Source organism: Fonsecaea pedrosoi (assembly GCF_000835455.1).
Source record: "Fonsecaea pedrosoi CBS 271.37 unplaced genomic scaffold supercont1.2, whole genome shotgun sequence".
Classification (NCBI taxonomy): Eukaryota; Fungi; Ascomycota; class Eurotiomycetes; order Chaetothyriales; family Herpotrichiellaceae; genus Fonsecaea; species Fonsecaea pedrosoi.
The window spans coordinates 872,102-898,530 of record NW_013550614.1 but is presented as its reverse complement, the minus strand read 5'-3'; the positions used below and the strand labels follow the sequence as shown (position 1 = coordinate 898,530).

The following is a 26,429-nucleotide window of genomic DNA, read 5'->3' as shown; positions in this document are numbered from 1 at the left end:
GCATGATGCGCCCATCTGCACTTGTGCAGCCCCTCTGCCGCATCCATCTCCATTATACGTCTCGCGTAAGCACGTGTTCATCGAGAGCCTCCCTTCTGGTCTGGATTTCTCAACAGGTTATCTTCATCGCGTTTGTGCCTGTTCTGTAGCCGGTCTCCTTCCACAGCGCTCGTCAGAGCGAGCCGTCTCTTCGCTTCTGGACCTCTCCTCGCGAAAAAAAAAACCGGCTCTCCCTCCTCTTCTTGTGCGACAAATCAACCCTGTGGGAATATTCAGGGTACCTGGAATGCAATTCCAGTGCCTGCCAGCCCGCCAGCTAGATCCCCTTTGTCTTGTCCATCCATCACCCCCCCCCCATGCACATCCTCGCCTCTGCAAGCAACTCCTGTCCACACCCCACCCACCGTCAACAACCCAGAAACAAACCGCCCCAACATACTCGAAAAAGCGAAAAGGAAACTCGTCGGAAATAAGATTCAGTGGAGGCTTTAGAGGCTCCACGAAACCAGGGGTATCATAAGCCAGCAAGAAAGTATGGTTAGTTTTAAAATAAAAGAATGATCCCACAATAACGGTGTAGTCTCTTCCCTGGGGCCCCCTGTACCTCTGTCAGACAAGAGAGTGAGGAGCTTCCATATCCTGAATAGGACAGCTCAAAACGCGAGTTCTGTGCTGTGCTTTAGTAAATGTGATATATCGGCCGTCAGATCTGTTGTTGGTTTGACTGTCTAGGTAAGAGTGCCGTGCTTGTTGCCCTGTTTCCCATGTGAACGAACATACGCCATGCAAGGGAATATTCGGAGCTGTTACCCTGCGCCGTGCGCCGCTTGCCGCATGCTGCCTATAACCCGTCCCTGCCGGAGCCATAATTCGCCAGAAATGGAGGAGAAAAAACGCCTGTGCTTCTTCCCCTCCTCCCACTTCTTCAAGAAAGAAAACGCCGCGTCGAAAGTTTTGTCGTCGTCGAGGTTGACCGAGGAAAAAGCAAATAACTTTTGGTAGGCTATTTTACCCAGACCTGGATGCAGAAACATGGGGTTTGTGTAGTTTTAATCCTTTGCCAGAAAAGATCAGATGGGAAATATCCTCGCCTCTCCATTCCGAAGTAGCGGAGATGTGTCGTTGAAATGAGTGGAAGAAATTAGTTGTCACTTGATAAAGGACAATTAACGTCGACGTGTTTTTCAGAGTCGGAAATGAATGTCATCGTTCTGGTAGAGGAGGAAGCCCTTCTCCCTTTGCGCGTCCAGGAGTCCGTATTTGCATCTCGGCAGAGAGCCCGGCCGTCAAGACCGGATGAGGCTTCTGCACCATCAAGAGCTGCAAATAGTACTCTTGGTCAATGGACTTTGACAAGGGGAAGAAAGACCGCTCATATCAGAAGAAAATCCCATTTGTTTTGCTGCATCACGTCCCGCCAGTGGACGTTCTGGTTCCTCGGTACTGCTGCTGTCGCGGTCGTTGTCGAAGAAGTGCTTCCGGTTAGGTTTCCGGTGCCGGTGGGGGCGGCGGCTGCGGTGATTGGCGTCGAGATCGATCCTCCAGGGCTTCCGGCCGTCACTGGGGTGGCTTCACACACTCCAGCGGAGACAACTACGTCGTCGTTGCGTCTCCACACCTCATGCAACAGGCGCACCATTCTCCCAAAGGATCCCTGATCGGCGGCTTCGCCTAGTAGGTCGCACCGCTCGGAGAGAACTCGGCGGAATGGAGAGGCCGGGATCGAATTCGCACCGCAGATGAGCATGGGCCAGACGAGGCATCGGTCGAAGCCGTTGGGACCCGAAGGGATGAATTGAAGGAGGTCGGCCATCTGCGAGATCAGGTTAACGGTCGCGGTTTGGTAGCGGTTGTACTCGGGCACGAGTGAGCAGAGGTAGACACGAGCGGCCTTGCGGAAGATGGCGGTGATGTTCTTGGTCAGCTGTTTCGGTCGGAGGACGCCAGTCCTGCTAAACGGAAGCTGCAAAGGCTCTTGAGGCTCGATTGAGTCCAGTGTGCCGGCCAGCGAGGTGATATGGCTGCACATCCCGAAGTCGTCCAGTTTACCCTCGACCTTGAGCGAGTCGAGGCATGCAACTTCCGAGAGCAGATACATGACGTAGTCGTTACAACCCATCAATTTCTCGAGTCCCGTCGACGCACTGGCGAAGAACATGTTTCGGTAAGTGTGAGAGAATCGCGGGGCTTTGCCGAGCATGGTGGCGCCAAGGATGTCGATCCACGCAGTCAGACTCATGTTGAACGGTGGATGACCACCTGACGGGGCATTGCTCTCTAGATTCTGTGGTAAGTTGAGCTTCTGCACAATGTCCGCTGCGGCTTGGAAGTGCTGGTGCCAGGGGATCAACTCCTTCTCAAGATCCAACGCGGAGCCGACACAGCATTGCATCGAAATCATCCCGAGTAGAGCATCGAGCATTTCGGTGTGCTGGCTATCACTATTCAGTGCATCGACCACGATCGTCACAAAGGCGAGCTTATGGCGCATCGCATCGTCGTCTGCGGCGTTGTTCAAAAATTGCCCGTTGCCCTTCATGTGAGTAGCAGCAGCCAAGAGGCAGGAATGGAGATAGGCCTTGTTATTTTCGAGAGAAGGCAATATCACGTTTGAACGGACCGACCCGTGTTGGTAGGCCTCGAGGACGGGGAATAGCAGTGGCAAGACGCTTTGGAGCAAGTGTTCGAACAGTGGCTGATCGCAATCCTCGAGTTGGACCAGTGAGCATTGAGGTTCAAACTGATGCGCGACGTGGGGGACATCAAGGTTATTGAAATCGAAGTCGCCTTCGGTCCAAGAGTCCTGTCGGCTTTCGAAGATGTCTTGCTGTACCCAGTCGTCTCCGGTGTACGACGGCAAAGTCGCATGAGCAGGTGGAGGGTAGAAGGTGCTAAAAGTTGATATCGACGAGTCGCGCCTAGTGAGTTCATCATTAACGTAGGTGTGACGCTCCGTCTTGACATCCACCTCCCATGGGACGGCTTGCGCATATGACTCGGGAGGCATGTAGATGTTGGGACCATAGGGATCGAAGAGGCCGGGAGTGGTTGCAAAGGACGGGTCATAGGTGGGGTCGTATTCGTCTTGAGAGTCCTCCGAGTAAGACTGGGCGGCATTGTTCAAAGCATCTGTGCATAGATTAGTTGGGACTTCCCACGAGTGCTCCACAGGTATGTGGTCGGATGTACATTGACTTTGAGTACTTGTATTCTTTTCAGTTGTCTTTGTTCTTTTGATGATGGTCTTGATGTGCTCCTTCTGCTTCCTCCGTGTCTCATTGTTGCTCCACCAGTGTGGTCGCTTGTACTCGCAGTCAAGGCCCAAGTGTCTACATGCCTTGCATTTGGGCTTCCCTTCATCACACTTCTTGCGCCGTAGACGGCATGTGAAGCAACCTGACGTCAAGCTTAGTCTTCATCCACATCCAAAAGAGACACTGCGATTCGTGGCATAACTCACCTGACCTCGAGCGTCTGTGCATCTTGGAGGACTTGGTGTTGGGCGAGTCCTTCGTCGCGGGGGCCGCCTTCTTCTCGCTTGCGGAGGCCATTGCTGATAGTTCTGGGACAGTCTCTTCCGTATGTAGTCTTGGTTCGGCGCACATCAACAACGAGGAGATGCAGATATAAAGGACGGCAATGACAGGATGAGATCGGCGAGCCGCGCTGCTGTTAATTATTACGAGGGAATGATCGCGAACACTGTCCAGCAGTATTCGCAGGCTCTAAGGGGGGTTTGTCGACGACGGAAGGGACAACAGCGAGGGCAACGGTCTGCCTTGGAGGAAGTCACGGCGACATTGGCCGAGGATGGTGTATATGAGAGACTTCGAAGTTCTCGCGAACGATGGAGAGAGCTATATTTGGATCCAAGAGGGGAGAACTCATGCAAGCACGATGAGGCTCCGAGCAGGTCGAGTAGAGGATCCGGCTGTAGGAGAAGATTGTCTGCATGAGGGACGAATGAGAGAGAAGGGCGGCACATGTTGGAGGAGGTGTATCTATGAATATCGCGTCTGTGTCTGGAGACGCCCATCCAAGTATTGGTGGTTGGGATGGCGGGGATAGGAACCTCATTGATTGAGCAATGAATGACTTGGTCGAATGGATCATTGTCGAGGTAGGTCAACATGCTTCGGTTGATTCGGTCGCTCGATAGTCTGCAGCAAGCATGAGGAATCAGCGTGAGGTGTGGGAGCTCTGAGCAGTGATTGGGTGTTGAAAGGTGGAGGGCGCTTCGAGGCTAAGATTAGACCATGAGAGCTTCGACGAGTCCCCATGAGCAAGTGTGTTAGCGCCTCTAGGTCCAGGCCTGCATCAGGACCCTGAAGCATCCACACCTCCCTTGTTAGGGGCCCAGTTTTTGACATCCAAATCTGTATGTAGAGCCAGCAGGTTCACAACAGCCCTTTGCCGGTCAAATGAGGCCCCGAACGACAATCGAGCCACTGAGAGAACAGTTTGTTTCCTTCGGGAGTTCGAAGAGGAAACTAACCGAGTTGAAAGAGGAGGTAACAGCCATCGGAGACTTGGTGCGGGTCATTGCCCAGACCCATTCACAGAGTCATGCGGAACTGCGCAGGCGAGGCACATCTGGGATCTGGTGGGAGACAATGCAAACTGCTTGTGCGAGAAGGGTACCAGTTTCTAGGGCGAACCAAGGGAAGTCGTTACCAGAGCCATGTACACCACCTGCGCAAAGACACAGCGATGCGGCTGGCCACGCAACCGCAGCACCGGGTATCTTGGGACACCAGTTGTGCTTGAATGCTGCACAACAGCAAATGGGGAGAATTTCCCCCAAGAAAGTAATTGCACACGTCATGTCAAGCGAAGACGACACGGACAGATGCAGTCCTAACGCTTCACTTCCCAACAACAGCACCAATGGATATCTCCGGGGTGCATGACAAAGTCCTGCTGCCTTTGACTCTTACAGAACCTTCGACCGGAGGAAAAAAACCTTCTTCTAGCACGTGCATTGCTTTGCTATTTCTCCGCGACGTTGAACCTGTACCACGGTCTCGAAAACCTTTACACTGTCTTCCGTACACCCTCTCACAAGCCACAAGGGGTGTCCGCAGAGTTTCGGGAGCACGTTGATCGGCTTTGGTCGGCTTGGCTTTCAAGGGAGGGAAGGCACACTGCAGGATCGAGGAGGGTCAGCTGGGTAGAGAGGGCAGTCTGGCCTTGTCAGGTGAGGGAAAGGCAGGAGAAGAAGAACCGATGGTGTGCAGCAAAAGCTGGGAATCGGAACAGTGATTGGATCTGAGCACCCGGATCAAGGTCGAAGGCTGGGGCCTAGTGTTGGAGCTATCGTGGGTGAAGGAAGGGAGTTTCCCTGCTGCGGTGAAGTTCAATCTGGGTGTTGGAAATCGCGGGAGCGACGGGAGCCAACCGTGATGCCAAGACAACTCTCGTGCATTAGTCTTGCATTAGTCATATTTCATAGTGTGGTGGGGCGTGTGTTTGGTAGTGGGTTCTCAAATGCCAGGAACTGGTCAAATGCCTGCAGACAAGAATGTCCTTACCCCGTACAGGCTCTTGCGACTTGTCGTTGAGAGCTTGGACCAACTTACGGAGTCCTCGCTACTGTTACTCCGTCACTCGACTCGCTTGTACCAAGTCTGATAGTCCGCTCGAGAGCTTGACCTCGTTCGCGCTCCCCTTCCCCTCACATCTCCCCTCGCTTCCTTCGCTTTGCATACGGCCATTATTGTACGGGTTAAGGGTACTTCATCATGATGTGCTTATTTTTAGAACCTCAATGCTTCTCAATTATTCTCATGGCTTGCTCAAAGCAACTGTGATTGATTTTGTTCAGGGAGGGAACATAACTCAGACTGCTGTGATAGGGCTGAGGATGCAGCCTTCGGAGAACTTTCCACTGATGAGTTGCTGCTTCTATTCTGGGACCAACGGTTAGAGTCTGGAAGTGGAGGATACACTTGAGGAGAGAAAGGAGTCAGTTCCCTTTGTGCTGTACAGAGCTCGTTGCACGCCGAGATAGATGGAGAATCATTGTACCGCTACATGTCCTTGCCTCGCTTTTGTACACGGCTGTTCTTTCCCTGAAGTCCCCTTGCTCATATGCAGAACTGCCCTGTCCATGACGCAGCACTGCACACTGCGTGGACACACACACTGAGAATGCGACGATAATTGCTGTGCTACCTCAATACCATACCCGAGCACATGCACTTCTCTATTACCCCTCCATTCATGTGGAGCGTCCCAGAGAAGCTTCCTCTCAAGCACAACATCCTCTCCACGACATTACCCGAAACCTTCCAGACTGTTCGCGCAACTTATTTGAGCCACGAGAACTCTTGCACTGATTTATCATGAACGCAAACCTGAGATCCCGTTGGTGGTCTAGAGTGGTCGGATTTCATCCCATAGCCCCTGAAAAACAAGTCCGCCAACACCTCGGTAGAGAACTCCAGTGGGATTAGCAAGCAGCAATGCTGCAAGGACGGGTGCTAGCACTCGTACCTAAGAGCATGCAGGCGAAGCTGCAAGTCGCCGAGGGGGAAAGGTCGGCTCCACAGCCTCCACTCACTCCCCTTCTTCCCCCCCCCCCAAAAAGGTTCTTTTTACCCTCGTTGCAGCCCAACTTGCAGTCTGGGCTAAGCTTTTTACAGAAGGCGCATCGCAGCAAGTGTCGACTCTTTTGTTGGGAAGTACAGTACCAGCTTGTTCATGCTGGGATCCGAGTGATCCAGTGACGAGTTTCCAAGGGAGTGATCCATCCTGGAAGCTCCCAGGTACCATCTCAGGTACCATGTAACGTCGTCCTACGGGGAAATGTACCACGACAAGGTCACCTGTGTCCTGCCAGAACTGTTGCCAAGTAGCGGTGGGCTCACCGCTGCCAGTTTGTGGCTGCCATGTGTAATGGGCTGGGAACAATCACTCTCGTGCCATAGACACGAGGGTGACTTTGGAAATTCTCGTCAACATCGTGCGCAACGTGCTCTCACAATCCCCTCGTGGAGTAGGCGACCCTGGCGACCCTTTCCGCAAGGTTAGTGGACACTCAAGTGAGTACAAATGCTAAAAGACTTTCTCAAGAATATTGCTTGCAGTAGCGCTAAGGGAGGAATATCACACTTGAGCTATTGGCATCAATAATTGAACCCTTAGCGAGGAAGCGTTCTCCCCCCCGCGCCGTATGAGGAGGTTACAGAGATGACGGGAGAAGTCCCTCTCTTGGGGAAAACTCTCCCCACGCCAGCCTCGGTTTGACTTTGAAAAATCAGCCAATCTGTCATCGAATTGAGACGAAGACCTCTTATCGCGGAAAGGGCCGCTTTCGCCGTTTCAATGTTCTATCCCTTCTGTGGAAAGTCCGTTTCTTATCGGACCCCTCTCTGTTCAACGCGAGAACCTAGGAGGGGAGGGGTAGATGTTCAGGGTAGGTTGTCTAGAACCCAATCGTCTCAAGGGTCTCATTCTTTGAGCTCTCCCGCAAACCCTGAATCAACCTAGATGGACGAAACCTCAACTGTAAATGTCGTGCCCGTAGAACGTCAGCTGCTGCTCTTCCAGAAACCAGCGCAGAGGCTACGAGGTACATGTGGGTTTTGTGGAAGGGTGTGACGTACTGAACAGACTGGGTACCTTCTGCCCTGGCGACTCTGCTACGGGTACGAGGTACTATCTTGTGACTCGCAGTGAGGAGACATTGCTTGGTCACCCGTTAGCCCAAACGTTTGCCGAGAGATCAGCAGGGCAAACTCTCGCAACTTTGAGAAAAGTCTATTGAGGGTCGACCGGGTTTTAGTTGTATTTTCTGGGACAAGTAGCCAATCAGAAAATTCGATTGCGGGTAGGGAGGAAGTGAATGGTGAGGAGGTTGGGAAACGACAGGGCCGACAAGGGAAAATGTGGTAAAGGAGAATTTAGCGGTACGGCACGCCGAGTAAAAGGCACGAAAAGGGAAGACCCTAGGGGATCTTCGGTAAGGGAGACGGCTTGAGCCAGGGAGATCAAACGAGTCGCAGCGAGTGAGAAGCGCCAGATGCTATTCCAGGGAACAGGCTATGGAGGGTGGCTATACCAGAGCAGGAAGGGGGGGGAATTCCCCAGTGGAAGGGTATTTTTGGAAATAAATCACCGGCGATGTTGATTGGCTGAGATGCGGGGGACAATCAAGCTGCAGGATGTGCTTAGGCCCCACTGGGTCGCTTCCATCACCCTTATACGTGCTCTCATTGGTTCAGGTCAACTGCGGGAAAGTGGGGGCGGCCAGGGCCTGACCGGGACGGCTTCGGCGCGTACTTTTCATAGATTCCCCTCCATTGGCACAAAGCCTTGTTGTCCATGTCCATTACTCTCTTACCGCCAGCCTATGCCCGGCCACAGCAATATGCTTTTCACTGAGTGGCTGCCTCTGTGTCGTTTCACATTCATCGCACGCATAACTACTGCAGTAGCGATTCAATATCATGCATCCCATCTCTGCAAGTACCCTGGCCTTGCATCTCCACTCGTCACAAGTGCTCAAGGCTTCTAACCGCCCACTTCCACCTCCGTGATGGTCTATACATACATACCAGAACCCCTTCGTTGGTTTCCATCTCCACCGTAATTCAATCTTCCAAGGTTGACCTCCAGCTGTAAAGAATACTGCATTCTTCATAGAGTTGCACCATGGAGTGGTCTACCCAATCCTCACCGCTTCAGGTGCAGCCTGTTGAGATGCTTCAGAAGGCACCAGACCTCTCCTTCCTCGGGCGACGGACAATAGCGCCCAGACCTTTGTCAGAGGCGACCGAGATATTTGACACTGACAACGAGGATGACCCCGACTCACTTCCCAGGCCTTGGGATTCGCAGGATGACGACAGTGCGTCGACTCTGTCGTCGAATCGGGACGAGCTCCCAACTCCTCCTCAGAGTGGTGGCCTTGACGGCTTCGAGTTCCATTTCGACGACCGAGCAGTATTGGGTCCCCGAGGGCCTCACTTGTTCAGTGGCACTCCTGACATCCTGACAAATCCCGACGACGACGTCTTCCTCAATATCTCCCCGGCTGCCGAGCCCAAGACTCCGGCCAAACCTATCAACGCCCTCAACACTGCAGTCGCAGAACTCGACGAATCCCAGGTTCGGCATTGGACTCCTCGACAGGTTGCTGATTGGATGGCCGAAGCAGGCTTCGAGCCAGCTGTCGTGGAGAAGTTCCTCATTCACGACATCTCCGGCAGTGTTCTGATAGACCTTCAGTTCGAGGATCTCAAAGAGCTCGACATCAGCTCCTTTGGAAAACGCCACAGAGTCATGAGCTCGATCCACCAACTCCGAAACAGCAGCATGATCACCCTGGAAGCACCACTCTCAAGGACTCCTTCCCGGAATACCAGAAGTCCTCGAGCTGTGCAGCGGGTCGCCCGCCCAGAAGAATGCCACGTGGTCGTTGATCGATCTCGGTCCCGCAGACGAGGCCGCCAACCCGACATCGTCACCCCTGCCGAGTCAGTCTCCATTGTTGGGATCGAGCAGGTCCTCCCCAAAGAGCACAAGTGCTCGAAAGGCGAAGATTGCCCAAAGTGGCAGAAGCAACAGCGGAGAATTCTTCGTATGCAGCGCGCATGGGAGGATGATGCCCGCCGGCCTGTATCTGAGGCCCAATCCGAAGCCTTGCCGTCGGTCGTTGGCTCCTCAGACGTCCTTGGACCCTCTTCTGTCAAGATCACCGCCGAGACCCTTAGCGGTGTTCAGCCCCGAGATCCACAGGAGAGCGTTCGACAGTTCCTCAACTTCCAACACCTCAACAGTCCGACGCACTCAAGCAACCCCTCCCCACCTCCTGCAGCATCTGCTTCATTTGCCGTCAAGTCAGCCAACCTCGCCGAGCATCTCCGTGGGCTTCCCAAGCTCACCATACCCGTGGGACAAAGTCAAGATGAGATTCCCTCGAGGACACCAATCTCTGCCCTCCAACAACCTACTCAGATCCAGGCTCAACTCAAAGCGCAGCTTCTGCGGGATCCATATCACTATGGCGGGGTGGCCTCACCAGCTGACATCTACCGTATAGACACTCCCATGTCGGCCACTGATATTCCCATCACTGCAATGGCTGCCGACCCCTGTCAACGCGATGTCTCTCAATCTGTGCCTCCCGAGATGCGGTATGGTGCGACATCGATAACAATCAGCCCACCCGAACCCATTCAGCGTTGTGTATCTACTCAGCCTGCCCCGCCACGGCGGCACATTCGACAGCAGTCTTTCACGCCGTCTGTGGCACCTGTCAAGGAGAACGATACACAGGAACCGCGTGCCGCCGCACGAGTCACTGAAATTGAACTCGCCCACCATCAAGGCTGGATGCGGAAGCGGAAGACTACTCGCATGCTCCGACACGAGTGGCAAGACAACTATTGCACACTGGTCGGCCATAAGCTGACGATGCACGACACTCACTACGCCAACGCCACTGCCCTGGAGGATATTGACGTGGATGAATACACCCTGCACGCCTACGCACAGGCTTCAGGATCGAAACTCAGCGCAGCCTTCAAGAAAAGTCTCCTCGGCCAAGGAAAGGTTCCCGCCGGCGAGCATAGCTTCGCCTTCTCTCTCATCCCCGACAGTGATAAGGTAAACCGGAGGATCTTTGAAAAAGGCCAAAAGTCCCACCACTTTGCCGTCGACAGCTCCAAAGAGCGCATCGAGTGGATGAGGAAGCTGATGCTCGCCAAGGCCATGAGGAAGAACGACACCTGTCGGATCTGAAACCCGCGTCAGTTTATTCTACCCCCCCTTACTACCTTGCCTGTGAATATCGCCCTTCTCATGACTGAACGACTCTCCTACCAAGATGTTGCCTCGCGGCAATTCTCCTTTTTCTAGCTCATCTCGCACCATCAGTCCTCAGCTACTACTACTACTACTATTACTACTACAAACCTTGCATCAGCCACAGGAGAGAAACAGGAATCAGCATCATCAGCATCATCATCATCATCTCCACAAACATTCACCAGCCTTGTTCTGCATTTTAGCGACCGGAGCGTTTTGACGTTTTTTCACCACCTGATTGATGAACGGATTGGCGACATGATCAGATCAGACTACGGGGAATTCTGGTTGTTCCCCTCTTTCGGGCTTTGTCTGTATGCGTGTGTTGTCTGATCGTACTTTTTGGCGCTGCTGTTGAAACCGAGATACCCCCAACCCTTACTACGCAACATCGACTATACATCTACGACGACTTTGTCCTCTCTCTCCCTCCTCAAGAGTAGAGAATACACTCCACAAATCTCCTTTGTTACCGCGATACCTCACTGCTATTTGAGCAGTCGTCCCAGACCTTCCTAAGGGAGGCTGGGCTCTTTGAGCCGTGGACAAGAGTCCTCGTGCATTTTTACCCGCCTTACTTTATATAGCTACTACTAGCCTAGTCAAACAACCCCAACAAAGAGGTGATGGAACTCATTGCCTTCAATGAACGAAGAAGAAAAAAAAAAGGTAACAAGTACCCGTTTATGTTCCATTTTCTTTTTCTGGTTCATCAAGTCTCTGCGATTTCTTTAACTTCTACTGTGCCAGTGATGACTTCAAGCCCTTTCTCCTATTGCTAATACTACGGATCTAGTACAATATACCCCTTCCTATAAGTCTCAAGGGGTACTAGCACGGTACGTACGCATGAGGACAGGTGTATAGTGTCTTGGCGCGTGAATACTACGCTGAAGTAGGTACCGAAGTATTGAACTAGGTAGGGTGCATTGGAATCGCGTCTGCCTGTTATTATTATTGCTTCTACCCTTTCGACCAGGACAGTCTAGGCTGGTTTGGAACCTCGGGATTTGAGTTATTAGTTTGTTTAGAGTCGGCTCTGGAAAGAGGACATATATAAACACGTACTCCCCACGAGTAACGGACCACTACCATCACAACTACAGTACCGGTATTTTCAGGAGTCCGAAACACATACATCAACACCACCAAACCATGTCTAGCGACCCCGACGAGAGTACGACGGATACGATTTTCTCGCTCTCGCTGAACCGCGACGCCGGTCCTACGATCATCTTCCTCCACGGCCTCTGCTCCAACCACACCGAGTACACGCACGTCCTCCCCCTTCTGGCCGACCACCACCTCCTCGCCGTCGACCTGCCGGGCCACTCGCGGTCATCGGCCATCCGGCCATTCAGCCTCGCCGGCGCGGCCGAACAGGTCGCGCGCGTGATTGAGCGGGAGGCGCACGACCGGCGCGCACACGTCGTGGGGTGCTCGCTCGGCGGGTTCGTCGCGCTGGACCTCGCGCTGCGGCGTCCCGAGCTCGTCGAGTCCCTGTTCGTCACGGGCGCGGCCCCCTTCGCCGGTTTCAGGAGATGGTTCGCCGAGCACCCCCGCGTCCTGTACTGTCTCCAGGCACCGCTCTCCAAGTACAGCCCCGGCTGGGTCGACGGGGTCATCTGCGCGTGGATCGGGCTGCAAAAGCCCGCCGGCCTGCGCGAGGAGGAGAGGAGGAATTTCGGCAGGAATCTCCTGACCGACGCGTTCACGGGCATCGCACAGTTCGTCGCGGAGGACCTGCGCTCGCTCCGTGTCAGGACCTTGACCGTCGCCGGCGAGGCGCAGGACGATGTGCCAGCGACCCGCGCCATGGCGGAGCTGTTGAGAGAAGGTTGCGGCCAGAGTCAGGCGGCTGTGGTCCGAGGGGGCGCGCATGCTTGGGATCTGCAGTTTCCGGAACTGTTCGCGAAGAGCGTCAAGGCTTGGATTGACGGGGACGATCTTCCAGATGGTCTGGTACTGGACCCGTGAGAATGATGTTGTTAGGAATGGGGAGGTGGGCGACTTGGAGACCCGAGTACTACTCAAACAATACCGGTCAACTCGTATTTTCCTGCGGCAGTGACGGCGTCAAGAAGCCAAGGCACGGCACGGCAGGGAAAATATATGATCGACCACGTTCAAAAACTCCGTCTGATAATCCCAGGATTCTGGTAAAAATGGTTGATTGATTCGAGGAAAAACAACTTCTACGACCTTCCACCACCAAAGCCACACACACGACATCCACCACCGCGAACATGACAGCCTCACTGCTTCTTCTTCCATCCGAACCACCCACTCTGTTGAAAGATCAGTATTCAGGGCGCGATGCTGTCCATGTATTGCGATATGTTCCGGATAAACAAGAAAAAACGTGCTTTCGCAGCCCCCCCATGAAAACCCGTCCCCCACCCCCTCCTCAAACCCATCTTGCCACTGCTGGTATGTTGTCTCCAGTCAGTGGCTTCACAACATGAATGCCAAAGATCCAAGAACAACAGCAAACACCCCGGAGACGGCATAGCCGAGTCGATCAGCGGAGCCGGTGAACTTGGCGTTGTTGGCTCCCGCACCTGAGGCTCCGCCGGGGACGACAGGCGTGATGGGCGGGGAAATGTTGTTATCGTTGCTGGTGCCATTGGTGTACTTGTTTCCGCTGTTAGATCCAGCTTCGGCGTTGGCGGCGGCACTGGCAGCTGCGTTTGCGCCAGCATTGGCGCCTGCGCCGGAGTCGCCGTTACTGGCTCCAGCGGCAGAGTTCCCACTGGAAGCGGAATTTGCACCGGCAGCACTGTTGCCAGAGGGAGCCCCAGCATTCGCGTTGGCATTTGCGTTCGCGTTGGCGGCGGCATTAGCATTGGCCCCCCCGGAGCCAGCTCCCGAAGAGCCACTACTGCCAGAGCTTCCACTGGATGAACCAGAGCCGGAACCGGAACCGGAACCGGAACCGGCCTCAGCTTGGGCATTGGCTCCTGCACTTGCTGCCGCTTGTACTTGGGCACCGGCGCCTCCAGTAGGTCCAATCACAGGAGTCTGGGTGGCATAGGGACCGGTTGAGCATGGCGTGGTAAGAGTCATTGTGGTCGCTCCACCATTGTGGCAAACATCGCAAGACACAACAGTAGTGGTAAAGCCTTCAGGGATGGAAGTTGGGTTCCTGGTCGCTTCACAAGGGCATACCTCTGTGATGGTGTAAGTGGCTTGTCCAATTGATTGACCGTTGCTGCAGATTTGGTGGTAGATGGTAAGGTACTCGTGGATTTCCTCCACGTCCCCGTTCGGGAGGGTGGTTGTGTAAGAGAGGATCTCAGTGGTTTGGGCATTCGTTGGGGGAGGTGTGATCACGGGGTCACCACCGTTGCAATTGGGACCTGGGCAGAAAGTGATGGTGCTGGACAAAGTGGTAGTCGTGGTCAAAGCAGTAGGGCACACGGAATAGTAGACGGTGGTGGCAGCAGTGTCCGCGGGGTCATTGATAACGGTGGTGGTTTGCGCGTTAACTGCAGCGATGAGCAGTGCCGCCAAGGGCATGTTGGTGCGAGTCGATCGTTTCATTTTTCCAAGTCCAGGCTGGGATGCGGTGTATGGGTTTTGTTGATTGTAGAGTTGGCGTACCACGATCGCGCGAAGAGGTTTCAAAGGAGTGACTGTTAGAGCAACAAAAGAGACGTTTCCAAACGAATGTAACGAGTCTCGAAAAGAGAACGAGGCTATCGAGGAGTGAAAGAGAGCAAGAGGAAACTTTGTACCATTGCGCATGATATTTACCTTGAGCACGATCACCGTGCAGGAAGGATAACGCGATCCACATAACACTTTCTCTGGAATGCAAAACAACCACTTCAACAACAAATCATCTCATTTGCAGAGAAGGAGAGAATGTAGCGCACAAACCATGACATTTCTCGAGAATTGGGGTTTGAAATTGCCCATTCTTCCCGCCTGCAAATGATACGTGACGGTGGTTGCCACGGAACAGCGATAAATAGGGCTGGAACCATTCAAAGTCTGCAGATTGTGCGGTCTGGATTCGGTCACTTGTCAGCAGCACATTGCATCGGACAGGGGCACATGGAAAAAGATGTTTCCTATCAATCGACATTTCAAACTCATCGCCCTCACCGAAGAGGACCCAACGAGAAGGAAACTTCCTACAAGGAATGAGAATTTGTTCTCCAGAGCCATCGAGCTTACAAAGAGCTCATGGCAACACATCGCTGTAGAAAAGGACGAAACGACGGTCGTGGCTGGCTCTGTTGCTTTTTTTGATCTGAAGAGAGAAGAAGGAAAAGATCAAAGGGTGAAGCTTGCGGTGAAGAATTTGTAGAGTGGTCCGTGCCAAGCCACAGTCACGTGAACTACAGCCTCGTGCTCCTTCTAGCCTTGGTCCCAGCCTTGTTGGTGGTAACAGCAACGATAGCAACGAGGCTCCGAACATCATTGAAAGTGTCTAAGTTGTCTCCTTTCACCGCTACTATCCTTATTGCGGCTTCGCCTTCAATGGCACTTCAAACACTATCGCGCCATTCCGTCCTTCACGCATTTTCCTCCACCGCCCCAACCTCATCTCCTTGCCGGTTCCAGCCACAATGCACAGACCTTGACTCTCGCCTTCCTTCTTGCCTCCAAATTCATTGGTGATGATTCTTCTTCTCTCAAATACTGCCAGAGAATTAACGAAGCCACGCACTGGGCCTTTGGTTCCATGGCCAGACGAATCGGACTCTCCATTCACAAGTCCTGTCCCGTGCTCTGACTCGCCATTGGTGATTGCGTTTTGTTTCTTCAAAGTTTCCTCAGTCTTTCCCACAGTTCCAAGAGGCAAAAGCGTCTTTTTATCATCGCTGAGTTTCCATGCGCGGATCCAGCCATCCCAACTCCCGCTCAAAACCACATCAGTGCCAGGCAAAGCCGCTAAAGCAGTGATAGCCCGGGGGATTGGTCTCCGCCTATCGTCCTTTTTTAGAGCCTCAATAACCTTTGGGTCAACCTCGGAGACTACCTCCTCAAGCGGAGGCGGCTCTTCAACGCCATGTGCGGTCTCAATAGTGAAAATCGCTTTCTTTTTGTGTATACTCCACAGACTAATGGTGCCTGCGTCAGATCCCGTCACAAAGTTCTGTGGCGGTAAGGCGGCCACGCAATCCAGACTGCCAGCCTGGTATTTGTCGTTTCTAGAACTGTCGCCTAGAAACTTTGTAAGGGATTCGTCCACAACCTTCCACCAGAGGGCTTTTCGATCTCGAGCGCCGACCGTCACGCATTGATCCACAGACACGGCCGAGACATCAACAACATGGTCTTGGTGACCGAAGAGTGTCTCCACGTAGGCAAGACTGTCCTCGCCAGCCAAGCTGTAGGTTTTAAGAGACCGATCCATGCTAGCACTGAACAATTGTTGACCAAAGCCGCTTGCACTAGCCGATTTTGGCGCAAATGCGAGTCCGGTAACTCCATCTCTGTGTGTAGTGAATGTCTTCAGGGGCCGCAAGTCTTCTGCTGACCAGATGATAAGCTTCTTGTCCGCCCCTCCGGTCGCCACAAATCTCCCGTCTGGTGAGGCAGCGACAGAGAGGATAGGCGAGGTATGTCCATGCTGTTGGGGAGCGGATGCCCTGATCTTGATGCCTCGCACAAATGCAAGTTGCTTGGGTCGACGTCGGCGTGAAGCCCCAGACTTTAGGCCATCTGAGGGAGTGCTCGGTGGTTGAAGTTGCCATTTTATCAACGTTTTGTCTTTGCTCACTGTGTACACGTAGGGTTGACAAGCTGCCACGCTAGTAGTGGTTTCGGTATTCGCACGAAATGCCGTGTGAGCGGCGTTCGCGAAATCCAAGTTTTGGGCTATCAGTCGATACTGTCTGCCCTTTGCCTCATCAACATCCTCTTTCAGCCGTTTCGCAATCAAGTCGTTGTCAAGGTCTTCTGCGTCAAACCCGTTTTCGTCTATCTCTTGCCTGATATTGTCCAAGTATCGCTGTGCAAGTCTAACTCGTCGCTCAGCCGCAGTCTCGTCTTCTTCGGAAGTCGCCTCTGACTCCTCGACATCGCTTTCTGGTTGGACTTCGTCTTCGGATTCGCTCCCAGATATTGAATCGTCTCGTTGTCGATCTCGATCTTGGGGTCGTCTGCCTTGTCGACGGGGTAGGCCACCTGGTTGCTCTCGTGCTCCGTCGGCATTTTCAACTTCCCGCCTTTTCCTCGCTTTGCCTGAAGCGGGATATTCTCGCTTACGCTTCCTCTGTGACGCCGGAAGCGTAAAAAATGAGGACATCTGTGCGTCTTCGCAACTTGACTGTTGTCAGAGTAGACTAACAATCAATTGCGGCGAGATGAATTTCTCCAAAAACTTTTTTCGAGATGCGGGCAAATCTTCAGTCTCGTAGCCCAGCCTTGTCGGAAAATTAATCACACTCGCCGCACCTTCCGGAGAGAGAAACACTAGCCCAGCCTTGTGTGTCCAAGGCAGAGCTTCGCGTGCGTGTTCGAGCAATTGAGCACTCGTCCACCCAATTTCAACTCACCACCATCTCCTCAAGAATAGCCTGCGAGTACCGATCATCTCTCTAGAGGATTCCAAAGTATTTGGGAAAGTGTCGATTTCAGAACCTTTGCCTCTACATAAAACCAACCGCACCCCTTTGTACTTCATTCAAAATGTAAGGTTATGTTCAATCTGTTCATGATTGAGCCCAAGAATCTAACAACACGTCTCTAGGGAGGTCCTCATCGGTCTCACTGGCCGGGACTTCACCATCATCGCCGCCTCCAAAGCTGCCATGCGCGGCGCCACTATCCTCAAGTCTAGTGACGACAAAACCCGACAACTCAACAAACACACCCTTCTGGCCTTTTCTGGCGAAGCGGGCGATACTATACAATTCGCAGAGTTCATCCAAGCAAATGTCGCACTCTATTCAATGCGCAATGACACGGATCTGGGCCCTTCGGCAGTGGCCAGCTTTGTGAGAGGGGAGTTGGCGCGGAGTTTGAGGAGCAGGAAACCATATACGGTGAACTTGCTACTGGGGGGCGTTGATCCGATCACGAGGGAGCCGAGCCTGTACTGGTTGGACTACCTTGCGAGCAGCGTAAAGGTGCCATACGCGTGTCACGGATATGCCCAGTGAGTTATTCCAACAAAAGATTTCGGATTGTGTGGATGATCGTGGCATGGCTGATCGACTGACCCATCGTGATTCAGGTATTACTGCCTTTCAATTCTCGACAAACACCACCACCCAGACATCTCCTTCGACCAAGGCTTGAAGATTCTGCGCATGTGCACGGACGAGCTGCAGCGACGTCTCCCTATTGACTTCAAGGGCATGACGGTGAAAGTGGTCAAGAAAGACGGCATCGTGGATCTGGAGTATGACACTAGCAAACAGGTTCTGGCTGCTTAGACGTGGAAAAAGGAAGAATGAAAGGATTTCCCAATCGATCATACTTTATGCATAGCGTCGGCGTAGACACGGTTTGATTTTAGTGGCTCCAATGAAGAAAATTGGGTTCATTTCATTCAGAGTATTGTAGCGCTTCTTACAGTAGAAATGTCTAGACTACTGAGGTGCACATCTCTCTGGCTCACACGCCTTCATCATCTCCCTGTTTTCCCATAGCTGCTGAAGTGAAATGGCAGCCGCCCTGAATTTCTATCGTCCCACACAAAGCCCCTCAATCCATTGATTCTTGCAAAACGCCATGCTAGAAATTGTTCAGACGAGCGATTCTGGCTGCTGGAAGTCAATCTCGCTCTCATCACGACTGATAGCCAGTCGTGCCTCCAACCAATATTCGACCAAGGCCTGATCTTGCAAAGGGTCGATGGTAACCATGCCGTCGACCCGACGTGCTGTCTTGAGATATACTGCTTCTCTGACGATGGCGGTACTGTTGTCTTGCAGGACTGCTCAGTCGTTGGCCTCCCGCAATATGAGGTTGAAGGCTATGGTCATTTCGTCGCACGCGCTGACTCTGCAAATGCTGTCTGCGCCGAGCTGATGGCTGAGGTGGTCGCACATCTGAACCCTCCGATTCGGAGCAATCCTGATCGACTTCGGTTTCCGAGTGCTCTGATGGATACCGTTCGTCACCCTCTTCTTCTCTATGTTGATCGTCAGATTCATGATCTCTGTGGTCCAGATCTCTGTTTTCAAATGGATCGTCGTATGCATCATCTGCGGCATCATCCTGTTCCTCTCCGCCTTCTTCTTCTTCTTCGTCGTCGTCGTCGTCGTCATCGCTTACGATGACCCTCGCTGCTCTTGTCCTCCGCCAACTTGGTTGTGGTACTTCAGGCTCATGATCGGAAGCCTCTGTCACTTCATCATAATTTGTCTCTGCATCAGATATTTCCTCGACGTCATTTCGTGAGCGTTGAGCATAAATCCCATGTCTACCGAAGTGTTCATGGTGATCACTATCTGTAGAGGTTTGGCTCGCATATTCTGACGGGTTGGCATGCAAACTTTCGTTCTCAGCCCATTGCCGATTGTACATGGTCATGGTGGATTCGCTATCAGTATTGTCATCAGCCTCGTCTGCTTCGTTGTCGATGAAATTGTCCATGTCATCCTCCTCGGCATAGCTTTCATATTCATCTGTTGTGTACGACCGAGGGGATCTTTCGCCACTATAGTAGTCGAATCCAGCTTCGTTCATGGACCCGTCGAATGCGTGATCAATCTCGTCGAGCGAGTCATACTCCGAAGAAGTCAGGCGTGGGGAATTATAAGGAGACATGGTATCGGAATCCGAGTCGTATGTTTCATGGAAACCACACCGCATGCATTCGCCCTCTTCAAGTTCCCAGTGACATTGAGGACACCGGACGACATGGTCCTCTTGATCCAGAAGTCCACGAGCCAAGGTTAAGTATCTCCGTTCCTGGTTCCGGAACAAGCCTTGGAAAAGACCAGGTCCGGTGCGATCTGCAGCGAGCTGAGCTGCCTCTGCCTCCTTGGCTAGCTGGTGTTCCTGTAGGGTCTCATCTTCAGGAAGCAACTCGGCTCGAGCGATTAACACGTGGACAAGATCTCGGAGGAGATAATTGGGTGACGGTTCCACTGTGACCCTCGCCCTGCAGTCTGGACAGTTTTTCTTGGTCGTCTTTCTCGAGCCTTCGCAAAACCAGCTAGCAAGACACGAGTAACAGTAGGTGTGACCGCACGAGAGGATGAATGGCTCGTACAAGGATCGCATGCAGATCTTACACACGGAAAGATTGCGAATATCCTCGATATGCTTGAGATAGATCGGGGGAGGGGATATACCGGTGTCCGGCATCTCGGTCTGAGGCTCGGCCATCGGTATGGGATGAGTGTATGTTGAACCTTGAGCGACGGCACTCAACAAGTTTTGTGAAGGTGGGGAAACATAGGTTGGGGTGACGGGCGAGGAATAGGCGATAGATTTGGTGGACGTCAACGGTGAGCCTGCATGTAGAATTGGGTGTGAGTAGATGGAACCTGGCAAGCAAAAGGTTGCCAGCGCGTCCTTCAAAAAGATGCACACGGTCAAAGTCGAGAGACTGGGCGCGCCGGCCACAACTTCAGCCTTTGGTGACTTTGATATCGAGGTCTTGGCATCGCCTCAAAGTGGAGAAGGTTTGCCGAGAGATTTTCCCCAACTTCGAACCTGCGCAGTCAAGGCAGTATTGTCGCCTGAAGTCTTGTTAGTTCTTTGGTCCATGATCCTGCGGCAACGATGAAACCGATTTCCTTCGGTTTGGGCAAACCAAAAGGTGCCGCACCGGCCCAATCTGTAGGAACGACATCCCGCAAAACCCACACTCCGTCGACTAGTCGCCTCTCACGGACCGCACTCCGCCATGATTCGGACAACGAAGATGAAGAAGAGCCAAGACACGAGTCAGTCTCTGGCTTCTCGTCAAGTGGTGCTATTCTAAGTCAGCCCCTACAGGACTCGCAAGTGAAAGTGATACCGAATGCCGGCAATGCCGACTGGCGCAGACAAGGGCGGAGAAATCTACTCCCTGCAGAGGTTCAAGCGCAACAGCAGAACGGCAATGGAGTTGTTGTGGTAGAGCGAGACGAGGTCAGCAAGGCTAGCGGGCTACAGTTTGCGGAAAAGGACGAGGAGGAAAGAGCACATGAGACAAATGGCGGTCAACAATCACAAGAGGAACACCCCGCTGCACAGCCGAAGCAGCTGACGGCGGACGAGGAAGCTTTGCAAGCGCTATTAGACGATGGATCTGGCAAGACAAGGTCGAATGCTGTCATAACAATACAGGGAAACAGACAGCTATCGCCCCAAGACGAAACGCAAGATTTCAGGGAAGATGTCGCTTCTAGGCCAGATTCTAGCACTCTCGAGGAGTATGCCGCCATGCCTGTAGAAGAGTTTGGAATGGCTATGTTGAGAGGGATGGGCCAAAAACGGCGCGCCAACGGGGAGATCATCGATCTTGCTTCAAAGAATGACGACAATCCACGAAAACTCCGCAAGCAAGAAGGCTTTCTGGGGATTGGGGCGAAAGCCGCTCCAGGATCGGATATCGAGTTGGGTGCATGGGGAAAGGCCGACATGCGGAAGAATACAAAAGGACAGGGATTTTTCACGCCACTCATGCGCGAGAATAAAGCCACGGGGGAACGTATCTCGGAGGACGAGTTCCAGAAACGACTCAAAGAGTCGTCGAGTGCCAAACAAGAGGAAGAGTGGAAGCAGCGCAGAGATCGCAACCTTGAGATCAGTGGTCGGGATCGGCATCGAGACAAAGACCCACAAAAGAATGGAGACAGAGACTATCGAGAACAGATGAATTCTTTCTCCCGTTCCAGCTCTTCGAGGGGCGACCGTGATGGACGTCAAGATTCCCGTTCGAGGCGGGACACAGATGACAGAGACTACGAACGCTCGCGATCGAGACGTGATGATGACAGATACGACTCTAGTTCGTCTCATCGAAGTCACAGGGACAGGGACCGAGACCGAGATCGAGACAGGGACAGAGATAAAAATAGAGACCGTGACAGAGACAGGCACAGAGATAGGGACAGAGACAGCGACCGTCGCCACCGGGACAGATAATGTTGGGTTAGTCGGGAAAGAAAACCGTGAAGTCTTTGGTCAGATGGAAAGTCTGCATGCATACCCATAGGATATATTTAATGCCCGTGATGAACTTTTTCTCCCATGACATTATTGCACAACTAGCAAAGCCGAAACATTCTCATCATACCATGATGACATCCCCATCCATTCTCTGATTCTGCGCCTCATGCCCGTTGGTGAGCAGCGACCCATTCAAATCCCCGGCGGTAGAGACGCCCGCAACCTCATCCATCTCCCGCAGCGTATACTCAATCAGGTAACTCTCGTCGACCAGGTCGTCCATCCTCTTGTAGTGCCTCTCGGTGTAGACCTCGAGCGCGCGCAGAAGGTCCTGCATGTCCCCGCCTCCTTTGCGTCTCTGCCTCGTCTCAGGTTGGTCGCCGGCCACGGCGCCGCCCAATTTCTTCTTCCTCGCCCGCGCCATGTCGACAAACACGTCCTTCGGGTACGACCGCAGCAGGCAGTTGAGGATCCTCTGGGCCACGGGCGCCGTGCGGGCGTTGGTGTTCCAATCCCGCACGTGCTCGAGTAATTGCCAGAGTTGCGTCCGGTCCAGGGAGGCGAGGACGTCGTCGACGGCTTTCGAGCCTGTGATGCTGTTACTACTGTCGTCAACGTGCTCGTCACTACCCGAGGTCCTTGACTTGCCGCGGGATTCGGAGGAATTGACCACGTCCTCGAAAACGCGCAGGAGTCGGCCGGGGTGGCCCAGCGCCAGGGACAGGGTGATGGCTTCGCGGTAGTTTTTGCTGAAGATGTGGTTCTGTAGGAGCTGATCTTGCTCGATCCGCTCGGTCGCGCGTTGAGAGGCCAGTAAGGTCGTTTGGAGGGTCGTGTCGCGCCAGAACGTCAAGGTCGCGTCGCCAGCACCCGATATCAGTGCGTAGGGATAGGGCTGGGGTTGGGACTTGGTGCGGCGTTTTTGGCTCGAAGACGACGAAGGAGGTGGTATTCGCGGATACGAGTTTGGAGCCACCAGCGCCCACACACGATCGGTGTGGTTGTCAAGAGTTGTTAGGAGATGATCAGAGTCAGCGGTCGAGTATGGCGACCAGATTTTGACGAGTGTGTCTGAGGATGCGGATGCTATTAATGGTTGACTGTTGGGTTGGGCCTGCGAGGGACGGTCGTCTTCTTCCATATCCTCGTCCTTAGAGTTGGAATCGATGGGCGGAAGCCAAACAACCTTCAACACCGAGTTGCTGTGGCCCTCGAACGTCTGAAGACAGGTGTAGGTCGAAAGTGACCATACTTTGACTGTCCGGTCACCTGAGCCACTGACAAGCAGGCCACGAGCGCCACTTGAACCACCATCTGGCAGAGAAAGCGGAGGCGTCCCTGCGGGAGAGAAGCGGACAGACCAGACACCTCGCTTGTGGCCGCGCAGGATGGCCGTCACAGAGCCGTCTTCCAGTGACCACACCTTGATGGTGCGGTCTTGAGAAGCTGAAGCAAATAGCGGCGCGATGGGAGATACGTCCATTGCATTGATATCCTTTTCGTGCGCGACCCGAGTGAACAAGGCTTTGATGCCAGTATGTGGTTCTGTTGCTGATTCGTCATACTTGAGTTTTGCAGTGTTCCATTTTTTGATTGTCTTGTCTTGTGAGCCCGTCAGAAGGAATGCCGGAGGGTATGTTGAAGGACTCCTTAGGGACGGTCCGTCCGTTGGTGGACTTCTGGGCAATGCAATGGCCCCTAAGGACTCTGCATGTCCAGCAAAAACGGCAAAGCATTCGTACGACGATGAGGCCGGGTCTAGTCTCCACAGCCTTGCAGTGTTATCCTTCGCACCAGTTGCGACCCAGTGGCCTGACCAATCGACATCCAAGCAGATGATTATGTCTTCGTGGCCCTCGAGCAGGACAACGTCGTTTCCGAATGGCTCGACGCCTTCTGGGGCGCTTGAATTCGTTGATTGTCCATTGTCTTGGATCGAAATCAATCTAAGACTCTCCGTATTGGTAGCAAGTGCTAGTAGAGACCTGTCAGGACCGACGCAGGCCATGTCAATAACTTCATCGTAGTTTCCAGAAATCGTCCGAATCACAGGTAAACTCCCCAGTGTCTCTGACATCTGGAGGTTGCGCAGAGCAGAAATACTCTGTAACTTCATCGTTTGATCCTGGTGGACAGATAGTATCGTATCATCCTCGATCATCGGGATGATCGCTGTGATAGCATCATTCTCAAGTCCGGGTTTCGGCTTGGAAGTGAGTTCACGGCCAGTGGTGATATTCCAGATCCTGACTGCGCCGTATTCTCCTCCAGCATAGCAAAACCGGCCATCCAGGAGAAACCCCGCCGTTTCCAACACTTCCAGAGCTGGAATGACTCGTTGCTGTTTCCACGTTCGGGAGTCCCAGAGAATTATTGTCCGGTCGCGGCTTGCGGAGAGGAGAAGTTGTTGCTCTTTGGAGTATTTCAGGCTCCGCACAACACTGACATGAGAGTCAAGGGTCGCGCTGGACTTTCGGGTAGATAGATTCCATATGCGGATTTTCCCATCTTCGCCTCCAGATGCAACATAGATGGTCCGAGCTGGGGTTGGATCATCTACCTCCATTTGGGCTTCGCCACGACTCTTCCGCTTGCGGCTTGTATGGGAATCTGAGGAACTGGCTGATTGTGATTGGAAGAAGTGAAGGGCAGAGACGACACCGCCGTGGCCATGGAAGGTATGTGAGATGTAACCGCCCCTGAGATCCCATACTTTCACTGTGCCCTCGGCACCTCCCGTCGCCAGAAGTGATCCTGTGGCATCAATAGCCGATGACACAACTGGAGTGGTATGTGGCTTCAACGTGCGTGTGAGCTCTGCGGTGATCAATTCAGATCCTTCTAGAGGCTTGAGCGAAAAGATTCGTAGTGAAAGCGACCGTGAAGCTATGACCAAATGGGATAAATCTGGAGCCAGACACAGACTCGTCACAGCTTCTCCATCTCCTTCGATGCGGCAGAGCACCTTGCCGGTCTGGATATTGACGATAAGGGCGTCTTCATCGACACAAGTTGCGATGTAAGAGCCGCTTGCATCGTGCGAAACATCACCGCCGGTGAATATTGGCTCGATGGTTTTCGCGGCTTCAAAGGTTGTTTTGTGGTGGATTTTGGTAGCCATTGTCGCCCAAAGTTTTCATCCTTGAAGTCATGCGATACTTCAGAAAGAACCAAGGTATTTGTATTGGAGGTATAATAGCCACATCATTATCTGAGAACGTCAAGGCTGAGCCGGTTGAGATGCTTTTTTTGAAATTTCACAAGAAAAAGTTCAGAAGTCGACCTCCAGCCAATTACATGCGATTCCGGTTTTAAGGTTTGCACTAGCTGTGGACGCCACAGCCTCGTCTTCTCAGCCTCGTCACCACAATCTCAGTCTCGTCCTGATTCCGGCCAAACAGCTTTACGTTGAGACTTTAGGCAAGTGATTTTCCACGCGACAGCCTTTGCGATGGTGGATTCTACGAAAGCGCCAGCGTGTCAGTTATATCGGAGCTGCCACCAGCGCATTGAAACACCGCCTTGACTTGACCGTGGGTACAAACGATTAGGTCATGGGTTGGAATCTGATCCGTTTCACATCCTGCAGTTCGAAGCTAAGAGGTCAAATCGCGGCAGACAGTGGGAGCCCCTCTAAGCACCGACGATGATCCTGCGGGCTCCCTCAGGAAGGGTCTATAACGATAGCGACGCGTGCGGTAATGCTAATAAACCCAAATGGTCATTCAGCTAGCCTCCCACATACAATCTGGGCGTGTGGACATGCTGGAGCAGGGATGGGAGGTTTGATGATGGTCTCAACTCCTTCGCCTACGATCTACCCATATGTTATCTCACAGTTTCCGCATGGCATCTCTCGACTTGACTGGGAGGGATGTTCTATCTAGCCGTTCGACTGTGAAGGGCCTCCCGTACCGCATGGTAAGACAGGCATGGATAGCGGGACTTCTCCACGATCTTAGATGCCCAAATGGTTTACAATAAGGTCTTCTCCTTCAATCCAGGCACAAATAGAACTAGGAGATGCTCTGTGACTTTGTTATGCTCAGATGCGGTTGTGTTAAGAAAATGGAAGACACTGCGGACCTGCGGACCCGCATCACTCGAGAACATGAGGACATGGCTAGTTCATTCCGGGTACTCGTACTCTCCTTCCAACCTGTCAACAATTACACGCCACTACCATGTTTGAGCATGGTACATTGGATTTCCTGCCTCTAAAGCAATGGATCTTGACCATCTCTGTTGAGCACATACCTTGCGTCGCACCCTTTCACCGTCCTGATCAATGTCGATAGGCCGAGACTGAGCTCATGGTGATACTCTGGGGGCATAACGACGGCGACGGATTGATTTCCTTATAGCAGACGAGTGTCTGGTCAAAGGTCAGCCGCTATGCGCAGTCGAGAACCAATGTCAACCCCGAAAAGGTTGACGACTGTGACAGCGTCTGCAGCGGAGGACATGTGCTCTGGGTTGGAGGACTGGACGCCAGCGTGAGCATGGTGAACATGGATCTCATCGAAACACTGTGCGGATGGCTGTGC

The 26,429-nt window shown here is 53.0% G+C and overlaps 9 protein-coding genes across 9 annotated transcripts; 4 read left to right on the top strand and 5 right to left on the bottom strand.

Moving 5' to 3' along the window:
* Window positions 1-1,372: 1,372 nt before the first annotated feature.
* On the bottom strand, window positions 1,373-3,551 carry Z517_02285 (uncharacterized protein; the record flags this gene model as incomplete). The annotated part of the gene is made up of 2 exons (XM_013431396.1): window positions 1,373-3,396; window positions 3,461-3,551. The coding sequence occupies 2 exons, from the start codon at window positions 3,549-3,551 to the stop codon at window positions 1,373-1,375; spliced, it is 2,115 nt and encodes a 704-aa protein (XP_013286850.1).
* Window positions 3,552-8,655: 5,104 nt separating this feature from the next.
* Window positions 8,656-10,746, top strand: Z517_02284 (uncharacterized protein; the record flags this gene model as incomplete). Its single annotated transcript, XM_013431395.1, has 1 exon — window positions 8,656-10,746. One exon carries the CDS (start codon window positions 8,656-8,658, stop codon window positions 10,744-10,746), a length of 2,091 nt encoding a protein of 696 aa, XP_013286849.1.
* Window positions 10,747-11,967: 1,221 nt separating this feature from the next.
* Window positions 11,968-12,789, top strand: Z517_02283 (uncharacterized protein; the record flags this gene model as incomplete). The annotated part of the gene is made up of 1 exon (XM_013431394.1): window positions 11,968-12,789. The coding sequence occupies one exon, from the start codon at window positions 11,968-11,970 to the stop codon at window positions 12,787-12,789; it is 822 nt and encodes a 273-aa protein (XP_013286848.1).
* A 477-nt stretch (window positions 12,790-13,266) lies between these two features.
* On the bottom strand, window positions 13,267-14,331 carry Z517_02282 (uncharacterized protein; the record flags this gene model as incomplete). Its single annotated transcript, XM_013431393.1, has 1 exon — window positions 13,267-14,331. The coding sequence occupies one exon, from the start codon at window positions 14,329-14,331 to the stop codon at window positions 13,267-13,269; it is 1,065 nt and encodes a 354-aa protein (XP_013286847.1).
* A 949-nt stretch (window positions 14,332-15,280) lies between these two features.
* On the bottom strand, window positions 15,281-17,074 carry Z517_02281 (uncharacterized protein; the record flags this gene model as incomplete). Its single annotated transcript, XM_013431392.1, has 1 exon — window positions 15,281-17,074. The coding sequence occupies one exon, from the start codon at window positions 17,072-17,074 to the stop codon at window positions 15,281-15,283; it is 1,794 nt and encodes a 597-aa protein (XP_013286846.1).
* Window positions 17,075-17,579: 505 nt separating this feature from the next.
* Window positions 17,580-18,206, top strand: Z517_02280 (uncharacterized protein; the record flags this gene model as incomplete). Its single annotated transcript, XM_013431391.1, has 2 exons — window positions 17,580-17,926; window positions 18,005-18,206. 2 exons carry the CDS (start codon window positions 17,580-17,582, stop codon window positions 18,204-18,206), a joined length of 549 nt encoding a protein of 182 aa, XP_013286845.1.
* A 355-nt stretch (window positions 18,207-18,561) lies between these two features.
* On the bottom strand, window positions 18,562-20,109 carry Z517_02279 (uncharacterized protein; the record flags this gene model as incomplete). The annotated part of the gene is made up of 1 exon (XM_013431390.1): window positions 18,562-20,109. One exon carries the CDS (start codon window positions 20,107-20,109, stop codon window positions 18,562-18,564), a length of 1,548 nt encoding a protein of 515 aa, XP_013286844.1.
* A 399-nt stretch (window positions 20,110-20,508) lies between these two features.
* On the top strand, window positions 20,509-21,858 carry Z517_02278 (uncharacterized protein; the record flags this gene model as incomplete). The annotated part of the gene is made up of 1 exon (XM_013431389.1): window positions 20,509-21,858. One exon carries the CDS (start codon window positions 20,509-20,511, stop codon window positions 21,856-21,858), a length of 1,350 nt encoding a protein of 449 aa, XP_013286843.1.
* A 145-nt stretch (window positions 21,859-22,003) lies between these two features.
* Z517_02277 (uncharacterized protein) lies at window positions 22,004-25,003 on the bottom strand (the record flags this gene model as incomplete). Its single annotated transcript, XM_013431388.1, has 1 exon — window positions 22,004-25,003. One exon carries the CDS (start codon window positions 25,001-25,003, stop codon window positions 22,004-22,006), a length of 3,000 nt encoding a protein of 999 aa, XP_013286842.1.
* Window positions 25,004-26,429: the final 1,426 nt, after the last annotated feature.